Raw genomic sequence first — 17,790 nt, forward strand, 5'->3', positions numbered from 1 at the left:
GGTGACACAAGCCAGCACCAGAGGGCCACTGGGATCCTGTGGTGCATTGGGAAGAGCATTGCCAGCAGGTGCAGGGAGGGGATCCTGCCCCTCTACTCAGCCCTAGTGAGGCCCCATGGAGCGCTGTGTACGGTTCTGGGCTCCTCAGCACAAGGAAGATGAGGAGCTGGAGAGGGTCCAGTGGAAGCCACAAAGATGATTTGGGGTCTGGAGCATCTCTCTTATGAAGAGAGATTGAGGCAGCTGGGGACGTTTAGTCCGGACAAAAGATGACTGACAGGGGACCTCATCAATACAAATATCTCAAAAGCAGATACCAAGAGGATGGTCTTAAACTCTTTTCGGTGTCACCTAGTGACAAGACCAGGAGCAATGACCATAAACTATAATACAGAAGTTCCACCCCAACCCGAGGAAGAATTGCTTTTTGGTGAGGGTGGCAGAGCACTGGAAAAGGCTGCCCAGGAAGACATTCCAAACCCACTGGACACACTCCTGTCTAACTTGCTCCAGGTGATCCTGCCTTGGCAGGGGGTTGGACTGGATGATCTCCAGAGATCCCTTCCAACCATAACAACTCTGTTATTCTTAACCTGCTGGGTGAAAGAAACCGTTAGGCCTGGTTTGCCTTCTGGGGGCAAATTTACGTTTGCAATTAAGTGCTATTTTCCAGGGCAGGACGCCGACGGACAGACCCCGTCCTTGCGGCACTCCACCCCTGAGGGTGGCCATCCCCGCGCGGCCCCGCCCCAGCGCGAGCTCGCGCTCGGCCGGAAGTGAGGGCAGGGGGGAGGGGGCGGGGCCGCGCGGCTCCCCACGGGCCTCGGCCGCCGCCATTTTGTTGGTGCCGGGCGCTGCCGCCGGGGCGGGAAGGGTTGGGAATCGCCCGTCGGCTCCTCCTTCGTCGGGGCCGAGAGGCGGGGACTGAGCGCGGCCCGGCCGGAACGGGACGGAGCGGCGGGGCCCAACGCGGTGCAGCGATGTCGGCATTCTCGGAGGCGGCGCTGGAGCGGAAGCTGTCGGAGCTGAGCAACTCGCAGCAGAGCGTGCAGACCCTGAGCCTGTGGCTCATCCACCACCGCAAGCACTCGGCGCTCATCGTCAGCGTGTGGGAGCGGGAGCTGCGCAAAGGTGAGCCGGGGGCCGGGCAGGGCCCGCCGGAGGCACCCCGGGGCCGCGGGTCCGGGCGGGAGGCGGAGGCGGCGGCCCCCGCTGCGGAGCGCGGCTGCCCGGGGGAGGGAGCGGGGCTGCGCGGCCGCGGGGCCGGGGGAGCAGGCGGGGACAGAGGGAGGATAGGCCTGAGCGCCTGCGGAGAGCGGAACTGTTGGGGCCGGCGTTAAACGTCGGCTCTACGTTTCCCGATGACCGTGGGCTGGCAGGTGCTTCTTCTCTCTTTTTTTTCTTTCACTCCTCTCGCTCCTTTCTTTTCATTCCCATTTTGCCGTCTCCCCATAAAGAGATGTCTCTGAGGATGCTACCCCTTGTGTTTTAGCTCCCGTTTTTTAAGGGGAAAGGAAAGTGGGAAACCGGAAGGAATCCGGCGAGCCATCGTTTTAGGGCTTTTTGTTGTTAATATTAATTACAGCTCTTTCAAGACGGAGCCTTTTTGCGTAATAATTTTCATCGTCTGTAATGATGGTTAGCTGTAATACTATTTGAATTCCATGTCTACTCAGGTTTTCATGCCATAAACTGTTCTTGAAGGGCAGATGAGGATGGGAATACACTGAGGGAAGAGCAGTGTAATGTATCCAGAGTGGTTTTTACTTCCTGGTTTTGCCAGATGGTTAATACCAATGTTAACTTAATAAAAACGTGAGTTTCTTTAGCTGTGATCAGTGTGCAGACTTAAATGCTAATGTGTCTTTCCGTTTAAAAGGAAAGAACTCGCAGCTACAGACAGTGGTTCAGGGAGTGAAAGGGAGAAATGGCATATGAAGGTTTATTTGACCTGACTGGATAATAACTTGATCTTAAGTTGGTTCATTTAGGAAAAAGAAAACTCACTTCCTGGAGCTCTGCTTCGATCTACAAAATGATGCTGGTTTACAGTAGCTTCCTTTGGAGCCTCACTGATGTATGGATCTTTAATGGGGAAAATAGAAGTCTCAGTCTTTTAGACTGAGCAGAAAAACAGTACTAAGCCATTACAGGACTTATGAAAGAGGAAGGAACCACTGAGTTTCGTGTAATATGGCTACTGTGGTTTTGTTTAAAATACTCTTTTTTTGGGATTTGTTGTCTTTCAAACTTTGGGGCATGAGTTAAATTCCTTTTTTGTATTGACTGAAGAAAGACTGACTTGGTGACAATATTCCATCTTAGGACATAAACACATTTTCATTGTGTTAGTTGCAGGCTTGCTTTTTTTTGTTCCAGGAGCAAATTAATGGATCTCTCACCTGTGTCTGAAACATTTCACATTTCTGAGCCTTCTAATGAAGCAACATGAATGTTAGGGGTTTTGAATGATTCCAGGAAGGTATCTTAGACTAATTGAAATAGACTCAGAGTTTTGGTTGCTCATCTTAATTATCATGCACAATATTAGTTCATAGTAATCTGTGATATTAATGAGCAGTCCTTAACTTTAATTTTCCTCTTGTGCTGGTTGACTAACTGGGGAAATGAAATCTTTGAAACCTGGGCTACGTGTCTGAAAGTGGCATTGCGAGGCAAGGATAACAACCTTCTTTTGAGCTTTTGGTGAGAATAGCTGCCATAATTGGGTTTGTTTAGTTTAGTGAAGTTGTTGTCCTGCTTTTGCTGCTTCAGAGTAAGATTTTGCTGTGACCTCTCTTCGGATCTCAACCTTCAAGGGTCTGTGGAAAGCATATGTGAAACTCTGCCTGTGCTAGGAGTAGCTTAGTTGCTTTCAAGGTCCTAACTCCTTTTAGGCCTATGTGGAGTGTTTCATTTTGGAAGATAGGAAACTTCATTTGAAGCTGCCATAATTAATGTACACAGGATGTATTTTGATTTTCCATCTCTTATAATATCTGAGCTTCATAAATGTTAGCTTGCATTTACCTGATACTAACTTCTGGCTAATTGCTGCACAGATTTGTAAGATGGTGCCTAATCCCCAAAGGTGGAAGTAGTCATCTAAGCAGACAGTATGGGAAGGATGAGAGGAAAACAACTGTCCTGTGGTGAAGCGAGTGCATGAAACACCACAAAGTAGGATATTGGCAATGAGGCCATAACTAGAGTAAGTTTAAGGCTCCTGACTTGCCTGTCATTCAAACCTCAGAAACATGATTTCTCTTCTACCTGAGAGGAAAATTACCTCTATTTGGGGAATATGGATATCAGAATAATTTACGTTGTCAGCTGTTATTGCTAGCCAGTAGTGTCCTGGAACTGACAATTGAACCTTGTCTTTCTAGATTTTATTTCCTTTCATTGTATCCCCTTTTTTATTGTCCCCTCCCTCTCCAGACCTTCCTTCCAGCCTACTGCTTTTCAGGAATATTGTATAACTAGCTGGGTTGAACACAGAACAATGACATTATGTTTTTTTCTGAGTGCTTTCAGTTTTGGTTGAAGATCATTCATGTCAGATGAGCTTTCATGAATCTTTCTGAACATGTCTCTAGCTATTCATAAAGACAAGTCCTAAGATCAGAGCTCTTTCTTTCCTAAATATTTGGTTCTGATTCTTTTATATTTAAAACAATATTTTTCTTTATGCCACATTGGAGTAGAGGTGAAAAGATAGCTTTTCAAATCTGCGTATAATTTAGACAGTATAAAATGTTAGTGCCTTTCTGTTTATTTGGATTAATTGGCAGTGGTCAGGTCCCATATTCTGGCATCCCTATGGATCATCAGTTCAGTATGCCTTCACGTACAGGTTTTCTTGAAAAGTGTGTACTGAGGGAAATGATCCTGCTTCAGCTAGATTTCAGAGGTATGAAATGTAACTCTCAAATAGTTAATTACTCGGGAGTCATAAGCTCGTTCAGTAGTTAAGCAGTTAAGTAGTACAAATTAATTAACTTGTGATTACTTCAGTCATTTTAAAGAGGCAACTGGTGGGCCCATTTAAACCTTGTAGTTTTGTGTGTATCCATAAAGGGAATTACTTACAGGGTTTCTTTTTAAACTGAGTAGTGGCATAACATACAAATTTGTTGTGTAAGCCTGCAGTCACTAAATGGCTGCTGGGAAACCCCTTAGGAAGAAACATCTTTGAATAGGCTCTTCTGAGATGGAGTCTCTTGAGAATGATTTTTTGTTATTTGCAAGTCAGGTATGTTCTCTTGCATACATCTCTTGCTCCCTGGTTTCAGGATGCTCTGCAACTGTAGAGGTTTGCTACGTGTTTGTTCATTTTTTGAATTGAAAAATTTCAGTTCTGTAATTCAAAACATCTGCCTTCAAGGGTGAACAGTAACTGCTTGTTCAATAGGCTCAGTGTGCAGTTTGCTGTACTTGGTTAAAATGTGTTCTTTTTCAAAGGAGAAAACCCAAAATTGCTAAAGATTTGTAATATGTGACTTGTTATTTTGAGTTCCAATTATTTGTCCATTAGAATCTTTCCCTGTCATCTCATTTTCTGTTAGCTTTTCCAGGTTCAGCTCTGTCACTTGTTAAGTATGTATTTCTTAGTGATATTTTAGTAAGCACAGAATATTCTGAGTTGGGAGAGACCCACAGGGATCATCATGTCCAAGTCTTGGCTCTTCACAGGACACTGTTGCATTGTATCTTTAAACCTAATTTCAAATTCAAGTATCTGTTTCTTCAGGGCCTGACAGGGCATCTCAATGATAAGTCAGTAACAGAAACTGATGATCATCATCCCCCATCCTCCTTAATCGCTTGACCTCCTGTTTAGGCTGTCATCTGTCACCCCACCCGTGTCACACTGATCACTGTCTTCCATGCACAGCTAATCGAGGTCAGTAGAGCCATTGTGTATTGCTTTTAGGAGAGCCACAGTTGTGTAGGTACAGTTCACCTGCTGTTCCAGTTTGTTATGCCTTTCTTGTTCTGTTTTTTTCCTGCTGTTGAAGTCTCAGTTATAAGAAGCTGTGTCTTTTTTTCTTCTTTATGGTTTGTCTACAGCTGCTGCTGCTGGGACATATGCTGGTGCTTGAGTCCTCATCCAGTATAGCTGTTGGCATTGAAATATATATTTCTGAAGCTGCTGGCTGTTGTGGCAGCTGCTGAAATTTGGAAGATAGAGGATTTTAGTAAGTAAATTAAGAAGGCCTAGCAACACTTTTTTAAGCAGATTTGAAAGTTATACTACATCTGAACTACTCTTATACTTAGTTGTTGTGGAGCAGAATTACAGCCAAAAGTGGTTGCAATATATTACCTTGCAGATGGGAAGTGGATCACAGGAAACAAGTTCCTGGTTTAAAGCAATTATTTTCTGTACCATGTAGTGTAGTTTTTTCTGCCAGGAGAAGGAATCTTTCTTTTCTGAAGATTGTAAGATTATTTTACTTAGTGTAGTGTAGTGTCATTGTCCAGAGTGTGAGAATAAATAATTTTGGTTTCTTTTATTTAAGAGAAGCAAAGCTATGGCTTTTGGATTTCACTGGTTATGCCCACATCAATCTTCTCATCCACACCAAAAGGTTTGGAGAGCAAAAAACAGGCAAAACTTCAGATGAATGGGCGTTGTTGAGTCTAGTTAGGGAAAGTTATTTGCTGTGTACATGATTTACATAATGATCTGCATTTAGGAGCAGCAGAGTGGCAACATAAGAGCCTTTTATTTAAAACAATTATATTTGGGTTGCATAGTGTCAAACCTGCATGCCTTTTACCATTCTAGTTCTGAATACTTAAGTGTAGGGTCTCTTTACTATCCTGAAGCTGTTGTTGCTGTTGATTCGTATCCATCTTGGCATTTTACCAGCCAGGTAAGGCAATGAAAGGAATTGTTTTGTTTCATGTGTTCAGGTAGTTCAGGATGCACTAAGTGCAGTGGGAAGCTTCTGCAGTGTAATTATGTTGGAATGGTTTCCTTGGTCTGTGACCAGCTTTTCTGGCATTCCTGTGGTAATTTGATGCTAGTGGCCTTATTCCCAGCAGTGGCTCTATGTTGTGTTCCCTTTGTTACTAGTCTCCAAACCCAGTCAAAATACTTGGACCCTCAAACCTTGAACACATTCAATGGGCAATCCCATTTCCCTCTTTGAAAAGAAAACACGGCAACTATCAAACCTTGGTAAAATTCACTTGGGACTGCACAAGGTGGAATGCTTAGTTTAACCTTTTCTTAGTAGAAAGTTAATGAATTTTAAGGTCATGGGCTTGTTGTACAACTTGCCTTTTATGGATTATGTTGTCTTTAAATTGCCTTTTCTGGTGGCAGCCTCTCAAGTGGCTTTTTAGTCATTTTACCAAAAATGCTCTGCTTAATCAGCTTGCATAAAAACCCAGGTTAGCTTGCTGCAGCGTGAAGGATCAGTGATCTTGCACTCAGGTTTCAGTGTTGCTTGACTTAACAATGTTTGGTCTTGTAATAAAAAGTTTGAAAGCTTGTCAGGTATTTACAGAGATGTCATGAGCTCCTCTTACGTGTGAAGCATGCTGTGAGAAAGTGTCCCAGAGATTTTGGGAAAAGTGGTGGCACTCATAAACTCTTCTGCATGTGTATAGACTAAAGTAATTCAAAAGCAATTTAGCAAAGTCTTTATTTGAATCCATACTAGAGAACTTAAGTATGCTAATGAAATGTTTAGGGCTGATAACTTTTGTGAGATTTGAACATACTGATGCTTATTGTCTCAAACCCTTTAGTTAGGTGGTATTTTCTTTCAAGGTCAGTTGACGCAGCAGAGCTGGCCTGTAGAAAGCCACGGCCTGATGTAACATTTTCGGCTGCTCAGTCAGTCTACGCACTTGTAGTGGGATGTAATTGAAGTCTATTATGCTTGTATGCTTTTCTGTAGTTTCTTCAAATATATCTACAACAGCAAATATGTCTTGGCTCTAGGTGTAAAGCAGCATGAAACTAATGGGCATGTTTCTAGCAATCTTCATAGAAGCTCAATTTCAGATGCAGGAGGTAAACCTGGAGAAGACAAATACAGGTGATAATGCTGACTTTGATTGCCAGAGTTGACCTCAGTGAAAATGGCTGATTTATTGCCTTTCAGGATAAAATACTGGTTACTTGCATTAAAGTGGTGGCTTATCAGTGTTAAGAGTTCTCTAAGTCTTATGGATTAAAGCATTTAAATAATGTCAGGCATCGATACTGAAGTGTTAGAGAACCAGGCATATCTAGGTAGGGCTAATAAGAGTGCCTTCCTGAGAAGAAGAGATTGCCAAAAACTAAGACTTAGTAACGTCTCCACTGCAGATATCTCAGTATGCTAAGTGTTGGTGAAATATCATTATTATCTGAAGAATGTTCATTGGCATTTAAACACGCCAGATATGTTTTTGGTACAGACATAGTTTCATTTGCAAGGTGCCAATCCCATGTAGTCTCATTGAAGATGCTTTAAGAGTAATATGCATAATATGGCTCTTATACCGATCAGCACTGTTGACATGTTAAAATACTTCAGAATCCAGCGCTTCAGGGAGCTACTTTGGTGGCTAAATGGTGAATTTAGCTGCAACAAGCAGAGGAGTTATGTGAACACTGCACAGAGCTTCTGAAAAGATGACTCAATCCAACACAGATGATGTCTTGGCAGTTTTGTGTTTGCAGAGGGTACTGTTGGTACAGAGATGGCTACATCTAACACTGCGCATTCTGGCAGCATGTGCCTTTCAGATCCTTCTTCTACCTAGGTTCTTCAAGGTTTTCTCCCTTCATTTACTTCTGACAGTAAGAATGCTTTTGGTATTAGCCTTGCCATGTGATGACAACCTTCAAAAATTGTCTGTTTGATCCATTTTGATGTTCTGAGGTTTATCAGTGCCCAGGGCTGGAGAGTCAGTTTCACTGCTACTGACGAGAGATGCTTTAAACATAATTCTTTCTCCAAAACAGATCTGTTTGATCCTGAATTTAATTTGTGTTTCAGACATCGCTAGTCAATTTATAGTCATGCTAGCTATAGAATGTTTTCAGCTCAGGTGTCAGCCTCAGTTGCCAGAGGTTACCTTGCGCTTCGGTCTCATGTGTAAGGCAGAGTGCCAGTAAACCAGTATGTAAGTCTTGAGGATTTGTGAAGGGAGAGGGAGCACTTCTCAAGACCATGCATAATTTTTACCTTTGGAATTTTGTGCAGTATATTCTTATAAGTATATCCTCTTACAGCAAGAGGAATTAAATTTTACTTTACAATTTTCCTTCTGAATAATAAGAGTAGAACACTAAAATTTTCAACCAAAGGCACAGATAGCTTAATAGTGGGTCTAGGATTTTTGTTCATTCTGCACAGCTTCGTTTGTTGAATTGTAGTAGGAAGCTGAAAAGGTAATACTCGGGGAAATAAGCCTGAAAGTGATTTTCTGTGGTTTGGGATGCTTTTACCAAATATGACACATCAATCTTTTACTGCAGTGAATAGATAAAGTCTAGGCTTTGTGAGAGTCAGCATTACCTGACTTCATGTCACTGTGTATCCTTCTCATGTCTTTGCCAGCCCAATTGATTTGGCTGTTTGTTGGAAAGAAGAACATTAGGGTGTTTCACAAATGGGTTACATCACTGAGGATTAAAATGAGGGTTTTTTTTCTGCTGAAATGGATGGATAAGGGCCTATCCTGCATGAAGTTCCAGAGGATACAGGATGGGGAACAGCCTGCTTCATTAGATTTTGAGCTGTAATTCTGGGCTTATTTAAGAACTGAGAGAGGGGGCAGGACCATCTTTGGTAAACCTTAGTTACTTTTTGATTATGCCTCTGAGACAACATGTGTTTTCTGACCTTCTCTGTTTGAATGATTCAAACCTTGCTAGGTGTCAGAACTCGGATTTATGTGAAACATAGGAGATGCGTCGTTTTATCATCTGTCAGGTTTTAATATAGAAATTGAGCAGAGCAAGTTAATAAAACCTACATTATAGATTAGTCAGATTTTGACTGAAATAGATTAATTCCTGTGTGCTTGCATGTGGTGACTTCACTGTTTGGAGCAGACTCTATTTTAATAGAGTTCACCTTGTGTCCAGCACTTCCAAGTTGTTTTTTTTGTTTCCTACTCTTTAGCTTACCTTGACTGTAAGCAAAGTGCATTTTTACATTTAACAGAGGTTTTTTTCCCCAGTCAGTTCAGAACTCCCAACTTGTTAGATATGCCTGTTCAAGAGACTGGAAAGAATTCAGTATTTCAAGGAGAAATCATTCAGAGAAGTCTTTCTGTAGTGCAAAATTTATTCTCGAAAGCATTTTCCTAGAGTGAAAGCATATTAACATTGAATTTTCTCTTTATATGTGAGGGTTGTAGTTCTGCATTTTTCAGAGGATGGAGTAGAAAGTAACAAAGTCAAATCATATCTGCTTGCATAAATTATAAGAAATCCTGGATTGTTGTTACCACAGTGCTGCTTTCCTTAAGAGAGCAGAAAAAACTTGTCTTTCAAGAGAAACCTCTTTTTAAAATCAGAGTGTACGTATTGAGATTATGTGGTGGTAATGGTATTCTGGTGTTAACCAAGGGTAGAAATGTTACAGTAAGAGTTTCAGCTCCAATAAACTTGTAGAGTAATGAAAATTAGATGAAGTATAAATGAAAATACCCAGGTAGGAGCACTTAGAAAGCATGGAATAGATTTTGAGAAGCAGCTTGTAAATTGGAAGCTTGTAGTCTATTGCACATTAAGAGAGGTGGGATAAGACGTTTAAGGTGCTTGAAGAAGAGATACACCACAGGACCTTGAAAGTGGTCTTTGAAAACATTTTTGTGCTGTTACAGCTGCTGGCACATGAATGTTCTGACAATTCAGAGGTGAGGAAGGGGAGTATCACAGTGATACAGGGATGCTGACTAGGGGATTGAAGCAAACTGAACACTCAATGTGAGAATGAGGAGTGGTTGTGTAAGAAAGACTGAGTGGAATTCAGACTGAAAAGGAGGAGGTTCTTCCCATGAGTGATTGTGGATCTGTGAAGTGCCTCATCAGAAGACTTCATGAATGTAAGAAATTTAAGCAGGCTTAGAAGAAAACTGAAGTACTTAAAAGAAATCCATGAAGGCCGCTGAACAGGAATCATAAAAGGCTCAGGAAAATACCTGAAAATAGTTTGGGGATGAAGAACACTTTGGAATATCTGGGGATTATTTCGTTTGTTTTTTGAGATAGTGCTAAATCGAAGTTGAGTCATACTATGAAGGAAGAAGAACTTGAACAAAGAGAGCAGAAGGGAGAGAAAACCCAATGACTGACTAAAGTCTTTCACATGAAAATACAAAAAATTTGAAATGGTGTAAGCAGTAATGAAAATGAGAAAAACACACTTGATTTCAGGGTGTGGAGGAGTGGGTGTTTGTATTCAGTGTTAGCCTGGATATATAGGTATTAGTTGAAGGAAATAAAATTTCTAATTATTTTTAATTTTTCTTTTTATTAGCAAAACCGAATAGGAAGCTGACATTCCTGTACTTGGCTAATGATGTCATACAGAACAGCAAAAGGAAAGGACCAGAATTTACAAAAGACTTTGCTCCAGTAATAGTGGAGGCTTTTAAGCATGTTTCAAGGTACAGTAAACTTGTATGTGCAGTGTCCTTCACACTGCATTTGAGCGGTGTTTAGAGAAGTAGTCAGTTGATGTCTTCTGGCCCATTTAGTCTTCATGTGCTATTTCTGTACTTGAAATCTCGTTAGTTTCATTTATTCAGTGTTCTTGTGATCTTGGATAGTCTTACTACGATTGGATGAAGTTTGATAGTAAATTCGTCAGCATTCAGTCCTTTTTTGCCTTGAAATGCTGTTAGCCTTCCAAAAAGGAATAAACGAAGACTTTCTTACTTTCAGTGTTTATGTGCTACAACATTTTTCCTTACTGGGTGTTGCATGATTTGTTTTTCCCCAGCAGCCTCTAATGTCAATGTGTGAGGAAGCCAGAGTCTTGATACAGGATTATCTTCACAATGATACACAGCTATTGAAGCAACATAAACCTATTTGTAGTATTTGCAATTTGTATTTATGGGTTGAAAAAACAAGAGTTGGGTGTAGGTATTTTTTTTCCCCATCTGCTTGCTAGGGCACATTGAACTGGAGTTTGCTTTCTTTAAAATGTGAATTTGTTATTTTCTGGGGTTATTTGACTTCTGATGCTAGGATGTTGCTGAGATCTGTGAAAAATAATTATAAAGCAGTGCTGTACTTCTACCTTGTGCTGATACTTGCTTTTTTCCTTGTAACAGTGAGTCTGATGAGAGTTGTAAGAAACACCTTGGCCGAGTGCTGTCTATCTGGGAAGAAAGGTCTGTTTATGAAAATGATGTATTAGAACAACTTAGGCAAGCTTTGTGTAAGTATATGGTGAGTGTATGAAGGTTCTTTGTCCTGTTTGAAATAGTACTGCCCTGACTGCTGTGTTTGTTTTTATTTAGATGGAGACAGAAAGGTGAGGAAGCGCACATACGAACAGATCAAAGTTGATGAAAATAACTGTTCACCTCGAAGTTCTCCCACTGATCCTCCTCAGGTAACAGCATGTTTATAAAATTCTCTGCTATAGAATTTTTCAGTTACTCTTCTTTTTTTCTTTTGTATGATCTCTGTTTTTCAGTGAGGAACTGTTTCTGGGCAAGGCTGGCTACACCTGAAACTTTTAATAGTTTTTCAGCGGAGTATGCTGTAACTTGTATTTGACACTAAACTCAGATGTATGAACTGTATGTCCAGCTTTGTTCATGTCAGGATTTCAGCACTTTCTACAATGTATTGAGTTCTCATTCAGTTTTCAGGGTAGTAGTAACACATATATTAATTAGAGTGTAAGATTGTTATGGATTTATTGATAAAATATTTCCCAAAGTTTCACTCATGATGGTTGTGAAGAATTCTTGTCTACCTCGCACTGTTACAGCTCTTCTAATTCTTGTGGGGTTTCGTTGTGGTATTGCCCTATCTCAGAAGGATTTTTGTTATAGCAAAGAATGACTGTCCTCAAGTCATCACAGTTTAGAATGTTTCTCTGTAGCAGATATCTGGGCTTTTGTGAACATCAGCCCTACTTCCAGAAGAAGTGCACTGATACAGTCTTTTGAAATAGTGAGGCAAAACAACAAGAAAAGTAATTTAAAAAAATGTATAATAAAATGAAAGGTACTGTAAAATAATCACTACTGTCAAGAAGAAAAGGTTTATAAGTATTCCTATACCAAGAATTTAAATGAAAAAGCTCTTGTAGAAAAGTGACCTTTAAAACTAGAAACACTGCAATGTTGTGCTGAGATTAAAGGTTTGGTTTTGTTTTGTTTGACTCTAAAGGTGATACTTTAAATGCTGCTAAAATTACCATCAAATCAATACTATAAGCTTGTTGTAAAATACTTCTGTTTTGTTCTAGGATCTGTTTATTTAAACTAGTTCTCAATCTTGCATGCTTTTTTCAGACCACAGATCTCATTAGAGCATTACAAGAACTAGAAAATGCTGCCTCTGGGGATGCAGCAGTTCACCAGAGAATAGCTTCCTTGCCTATAGAGGTCCAGGATGTGTCCCTGTTAGACAGAATAACAGGTGAGGGTTGGGGGCCTGGTAACCAAAATGCTCTTCTAAGAACGTAACGGTACGTAATGGAATCACACTTTACCTGTTTTTCTCTGCTTGCTTTTTAGATAAGGAATCTGGAGAGCAACTTTCCAAAATGGTAGATGATGCATGTATGTTGCTGGCGGATTACAATGGCAGGTTGGCAGCTGAAATAGATGATAGAAAACAGCTAACTCGAATGTTATCAGACTTTCTCCGATGTCAAAAAGAGTTCCTTGCAGAGAAAGAACATAAGCTGGAAGTGCGTAATGTTTTGTTTTAGTCTCTTCTTTGCTAAAGCTTGTTCTTGCAAATGTTTTTAGTTAGCCTAAACTGAACAACTTTTCTCTCCAAAGATAAATATTTTATTGCCACTGTTATATCTTTGTTTCCAGCACGTTAGTAACACATTGTTTGATTCTAGTGTTCTAAACCTACTAAAACAGCTCTTTCTGCTTTTCAGTCTTGGTTATACCTACAGACTTAGTTTTAGTAGTGCAGATAGAAAGTCTTATCCCTGGTGTTACAAACTTAATTCTTCATAGTGTCATTTTCTTTCCATACTCTTTTCATTCGTTGTTGTAAGTCTTAGTTTTATATTTGCTGAAGGATAAGAATTTAATTCCAGGTTTCAGCAGAACTTTTTAACCTGACTCAAGCATCCATTAAACCGAGGGAAATGTACTTATAGCTTCTACGGCCTCTAGCACAGCTGATTATCAGCACTAGCACCAGCACAACCAGACAGATCATAATAAAAGAATGATGCAGGGTGAGCAGCTCATTATTAGCAAATGATCCCTTAAGTTACTCTGTTCTTTGCTATTACCAATCATCTCTTTTTCTTTCCTACCATGTGCAACTGTAAAGCCTCCTGTTGAACATTCCACATATGTAGAATGTGTCCATAATTTCAGGTCAATGGCTTCCCTGTGCTAACATTATTACAATAATGGAATTGAAGCTGCATCATTTTGCAAGGGGAGATGTCTGAACAATCATGATGCCCTGTAACTATAGCACCTGCATATATGGTCCCAACATTAATTACTCTTCAGGTTTCATCATATATGCCTGTCAAGAGCATTTTCTTTCCCTAGTGATTTCTTTATCTTTAGCTTCATAACTTGGATTCAGATTTTGTTGTGCTTTTTTTTACTGGAAAATGCTGTTCATAATGTATTTGAAGTCATCATTCAGATCAGTTGTGTCATTTCTAGCCTACTCTTATTTCCTGTCTTACTTCCTTTCCTCTATGCCTCACAGAAAAGCAATTGATGAAGTTTCTTCCTATCAACCTTACTGTGTTTATCCTGTGGGAAGAATGTCAACCAGCTTCATGTAAGATAGATGACATGCACAGTAGTGCTGATTTCAGTGGCAACTGATCCAACTGCATAATGGAACCTGGAAGATTAAAGAACAGGAAGCCTTAAGCTTTTCATTACATGCCCTACCTTCCCTCTGCTTGTGTAATGGGTTTGAAGGACAAGTTCCCACAATTTCATTGTCCAGAGGCATTGTCTGGTAGTCTGGAGGCACTGACTTGTTCATGTACCTCATTATCAGCAGTTATATCCTGTAAAGTTATGGTAGACTGCCGGGATAGTGAGTTGCTCAAAAGGCAGTGACATAGTCCTTCAGACAGATTCACCCTTCTGTAAAAACCAGAGAGCTCAGTTTAAAAGAAATTACAAATAGTAGCACAGCTGTGAACAGATTCCATCCTTGTTGGTTTTTTCCAACAAATACAAACCAGTGTAATTTCCCAATATTGCTAGATTAAGGAATTCATAATTCTGAGAGAAAGCAATTGCAAATGACTGGGCTCTTATGGTCCTTCACATGGTTTCTTGGCTGAATTATTTAGACTGCTAAAGAATTCTAATATAGCAGAGTTTCATTTTTGGACTACTTTGAGGTCTTTCTTTAAAAAGTAGGAGACAGTCCTCAGTGTCTGTAGCGGCTTGTTTTAAACTGGTGAAGTCCTAGGATGTTGAAATACACTGTAAGAATGTTTTTAGGCTGATTAGTGTGATTTCCTAATACAGAACTATGAGCCAGGATGGTGTTAACCCAGTTACTAATAAAGGCCTTTGAGCCAAGAGATTTCAAAAAACAAGAACCTTAAAATAAAGTTTCTAAACTAGTGATGAGTAAAGTGACTTCATGCTCACTATCAGTAGTGCTTTTTTTGTTTGGGAAGTAGAGGCTGATAAACATTCTGAAGTTTTGAAATGTAAGATTAGGGTGTCTTAGTGATATTGTCTGTAGGGCTTGCTGACTTAGCACATGTAGGATTTATTTTGGTGATTAAGAAATAGAGATGAAGCAAGGACTCCCTGTTCTTACAGATTTGGGAAATTCCATGGCTCAAATTGAACCTTGCTTCTTGGTTTCTGATTTAAAGTAGCACTGGGAGAGGGCCTGTCACGTAATTCTTTGAGAATGTATTTCCCTGAACTGTCTGTCCCTAGGTTTTGCTGTTCAAGTTTCATTTCTGGTCAAATTAATTTGTTCTAGACAAGCTTGTTTCTTGTGTTAGACTTCTGGCTACTGATACTTTCCTGAGTATAACATGATCTCTCAGTTGTAACAGAAAGTCTTTATTTGTTCCTGAATTGTATCACCAATCTGTGAGTATAATGCTGAGATCCTACTTCACTGATTTCTTCCCATACCAAACAGGTAAAGTAAGGAACAAGTGGATGTGTTCTTGAATCTAGAAATGTTAGCTGCTGTTAACCTTGTTTAACAATTTGAATTGGAATTCCCAAAGAATTGTCAGTAGCTTCCAGTATTAGATAGAAGCTTTAGACCTAAATTTGCAGATCTTTTATCTTCTAAAGATAATTTACAGGTAATGCAGTAATTTTGCATAACCAATCTTTCCATCTTCCTTAATTTTTTAAGAATAAGAGTCTCTCTAATAGTTATTTCTGACACAGAAGTACATGATTCCCATCAAAATCAAGGTAATGTATTTGCTAAATCTTGACAGGAAATTTTGGTAACAAGTAAGTAATGTTATATCTGCATCAAAAGCTAACTGTACTGCTTGATAGGTGACTTTCCTAAGTGTGTTTGAGGTAAGTAGTGTCATCTTTAATTCTTAAATTGTTTTCTTTAACGTCTGTCTAGCTTCTGTTTCAGGTGGTGGACATGGACCTATCTTCTAATGATGTCACCATCCATTAGTAAACACGTCCTGTTAAAAATAAATTTAAGAATCAAAATCTTGTATTGTCTGTTGTTTTTGAAAACTTGAAGAGGAGGAATTCTGTAACTACTCATACCAAATCTCTGCTATTTTCATCTATATTCTCACAAGCATTACTGAGTTTATGCCTGAGATGGATAAATATTTATCCAGTATCATTTCTTTTTCCTGAAGACTAAAATTTTCACATGGTTGTTCCTAAAACTCACATTCTTTCAGTGAAATAATTCAAAATTCCCAGCGCAGAAGTTTGGGGGTTGTTTGCATTGAAGCTGCCATTTCCAAAAGGAAAAAGCTGTGAAAACAAGACTTTTTCAGCCTTTTGCATTTTAACTTACACTGTTGCGTTTACATGGTCAGGAATGAGAAGTGACGAATGTAGGACTTCTCCTTTACAAGCACAATAGAAAAACTTTCACTTTATTAGGTAACAGAGGAGGTGTGCTTTATAATTGCACTTAGACCCCTTTAGAACCCCCCTCAAATTTAGGATCGTGCTATGGAGTCTGTTCCCTTCACTTTTGGTAGTTCTAAAGCAGTATAAGTATTTAAGGTTTAGTGTACTGTGGCTCCAGCTAGGATTTCTAGCTAGATAGGATTCTGTCTATTACAGAAAATGGAATTTTTTACAGAAATATTTTTGTGGAGCACTTTTTTTCTGAAGCCTTTGATGACTAATACCATTCCTGTTTTCTACTACTTTGTTTGACTTTTCCCCTCTTTCCCTCTGTGTTGTATCTCCCTCCTATCTCCCTGCCCATCCCCTAGTTTTTGAACAAAAATACTGGTTGGTCTCTTGGTGTCACTGAAGGATAAAATGAGATATCTATGTTGTACAGGAACAAGGAATTGGGTACATAAATTGATACCCAGATCTGGGTATCAGTTTGGCTCATGTCCTTTTGATAAGACTGTCCTGTTAGTCTAGAATTAATATGGCCTTAAAAGTGACATGAACAAGAGAAATACTTGATTTATTGTTCTCTCATGTCTTGCTGCATTTACCTCTCCCTCCCACAGTCTCTTGGATTATAGAGTGATTAGTCTCTTACTGAATTTCAAATAAAAGGTTTAATAGTTGGACATCTTATGTAACTCATGAACAGGTGTGAGTAGGGGATCACACGACACCATCTCACCTTCATTTTGACGTTATGGAAAGATGTAGTATTGCTACACTTAGCGTAGAGTGGATGTACAGTTTCTTGCATATTTTTTATCAATTTACCACTTTAAATCTGGGAATATCTTGTCACTAGATTCAAAGTTTTGTGAGGGAAGTGCTACTCGGGGGAGCCTGCTGTCATTTTGCAGCTTGCATTTAATTGAAACAGTTAATGCTGCTGTCTTGCATTTCTGATTTTCTACAGCTCTGTAAACAGTATTCATATTCTTACACAGATCTGGTTTTAATTATGGTTTCTTAGCATGTTGAGAGAATATGGTATGTTCAATGCACATTTATTTCATGATTGAGCTTTTATGGCTCCATATAGCTTGACTTATCTTCCTAAAGGTTTTAATTTTGTCTTGGAATTTTACAGATAAACAGCAAGCAGTTAGTCAGCTTGACTTTAGCTCTGTATTTGAAAGACTTTTTTTTTCCTGCTCAGTTCACACTTAATGGTTTCAAATGTAGACAAAAATATTAAGCAAACATTTTAGGGCTGGCTGTGGTATAACAGGTCTCTTAAGTTTTGTTTTGCAATACCAGACTGGGTTGGTACTATGGTCTACTGTTGCCCTTCACCATAGCCTTCATGTTATCACAGGGTGTAGTGCTTTCCTTGCTGGCTTTTTTTTTTTTCTTCAAACCCCTTATTCATCCTTAGTATGTTAGTATGTCAGCTTTTTTTGCTCAGTGACAGAGTACTTAGGGTGATATATTCCATTATGCTTTGTGTTTTTCAAGTCCACTTCTGCTAATTAGGAT

General features: G+C 39.7%; 1 protein-coding gene across 2 annotated transcripts in view; it reads left to right on the forward strand.

The window, feature by feature from the left end:
- The first annotated feature begins 801 nt into the window (after nucleotides 1–801).
- Nucleotides 802–17,790, forward strand: part of RPRD1A (regulation of nuclear pre-mRNA domain containing 1A) — a 43,541-nt gene continuing 26,552 nt past the window's right edge. The window contains exons 1-7 of one of the 2 annotated variants that reach the window (XM_038126845.1): nucleotides 802–1,131; nucleotides 10,500–10,629; nucleotides 11,302–11,408; nucleotides 11,491–11,585; nucleotides 12,499–12,625; nucleotides 12,724–12,899; nucleotides 13,904–15,873. In XM_038126845.1, coding sequence (XP_037982773.1) covers nucleotides 981–1,131; nucleotides 10,500–10,629; nucleotides 11,302–11,408; nucleotides 11,491–11,585; nucleotides 12,499–12,625; nucleotides 12,724–12,899; nucleotides 13,904–13,915 — 798 coding nt within the window. In that variant the 5' untranslated portion in view covers nucleotides 802–980 and the 3' untranslated portion in view covers nucleotides 13,916–15,873. Of the gene's footprint in view, nucleotides 1,132–10,499; nucleotides 10,630–11,301; nucleotides 11,409–11,490; nucleotides 11,586–12,498; nucleotides 12,626–12,723; nucleotides 12,900–13,903; nucleotides 15,874–17,790 lie in introns of those variants that run through there. The other variant, XM_038126844.1, reaches the window with a different exon arrangement.

Source organism: Motacilla alba, chromosome 2 (assembly GCF_015832195.1).
Source record: "Motacilla alba alba isolate MOTALB_02 chromosome 2, Motacilla_alba_V1.0_pri, whole genome shotgun sequence".
Classification (NCBI taxonomy): domain Eukaryota; kingdom Metazoa; phylum Chordata; class Aves; order Passeriformes; family Motacillidae; genus Motacilla; species Motacilla alba.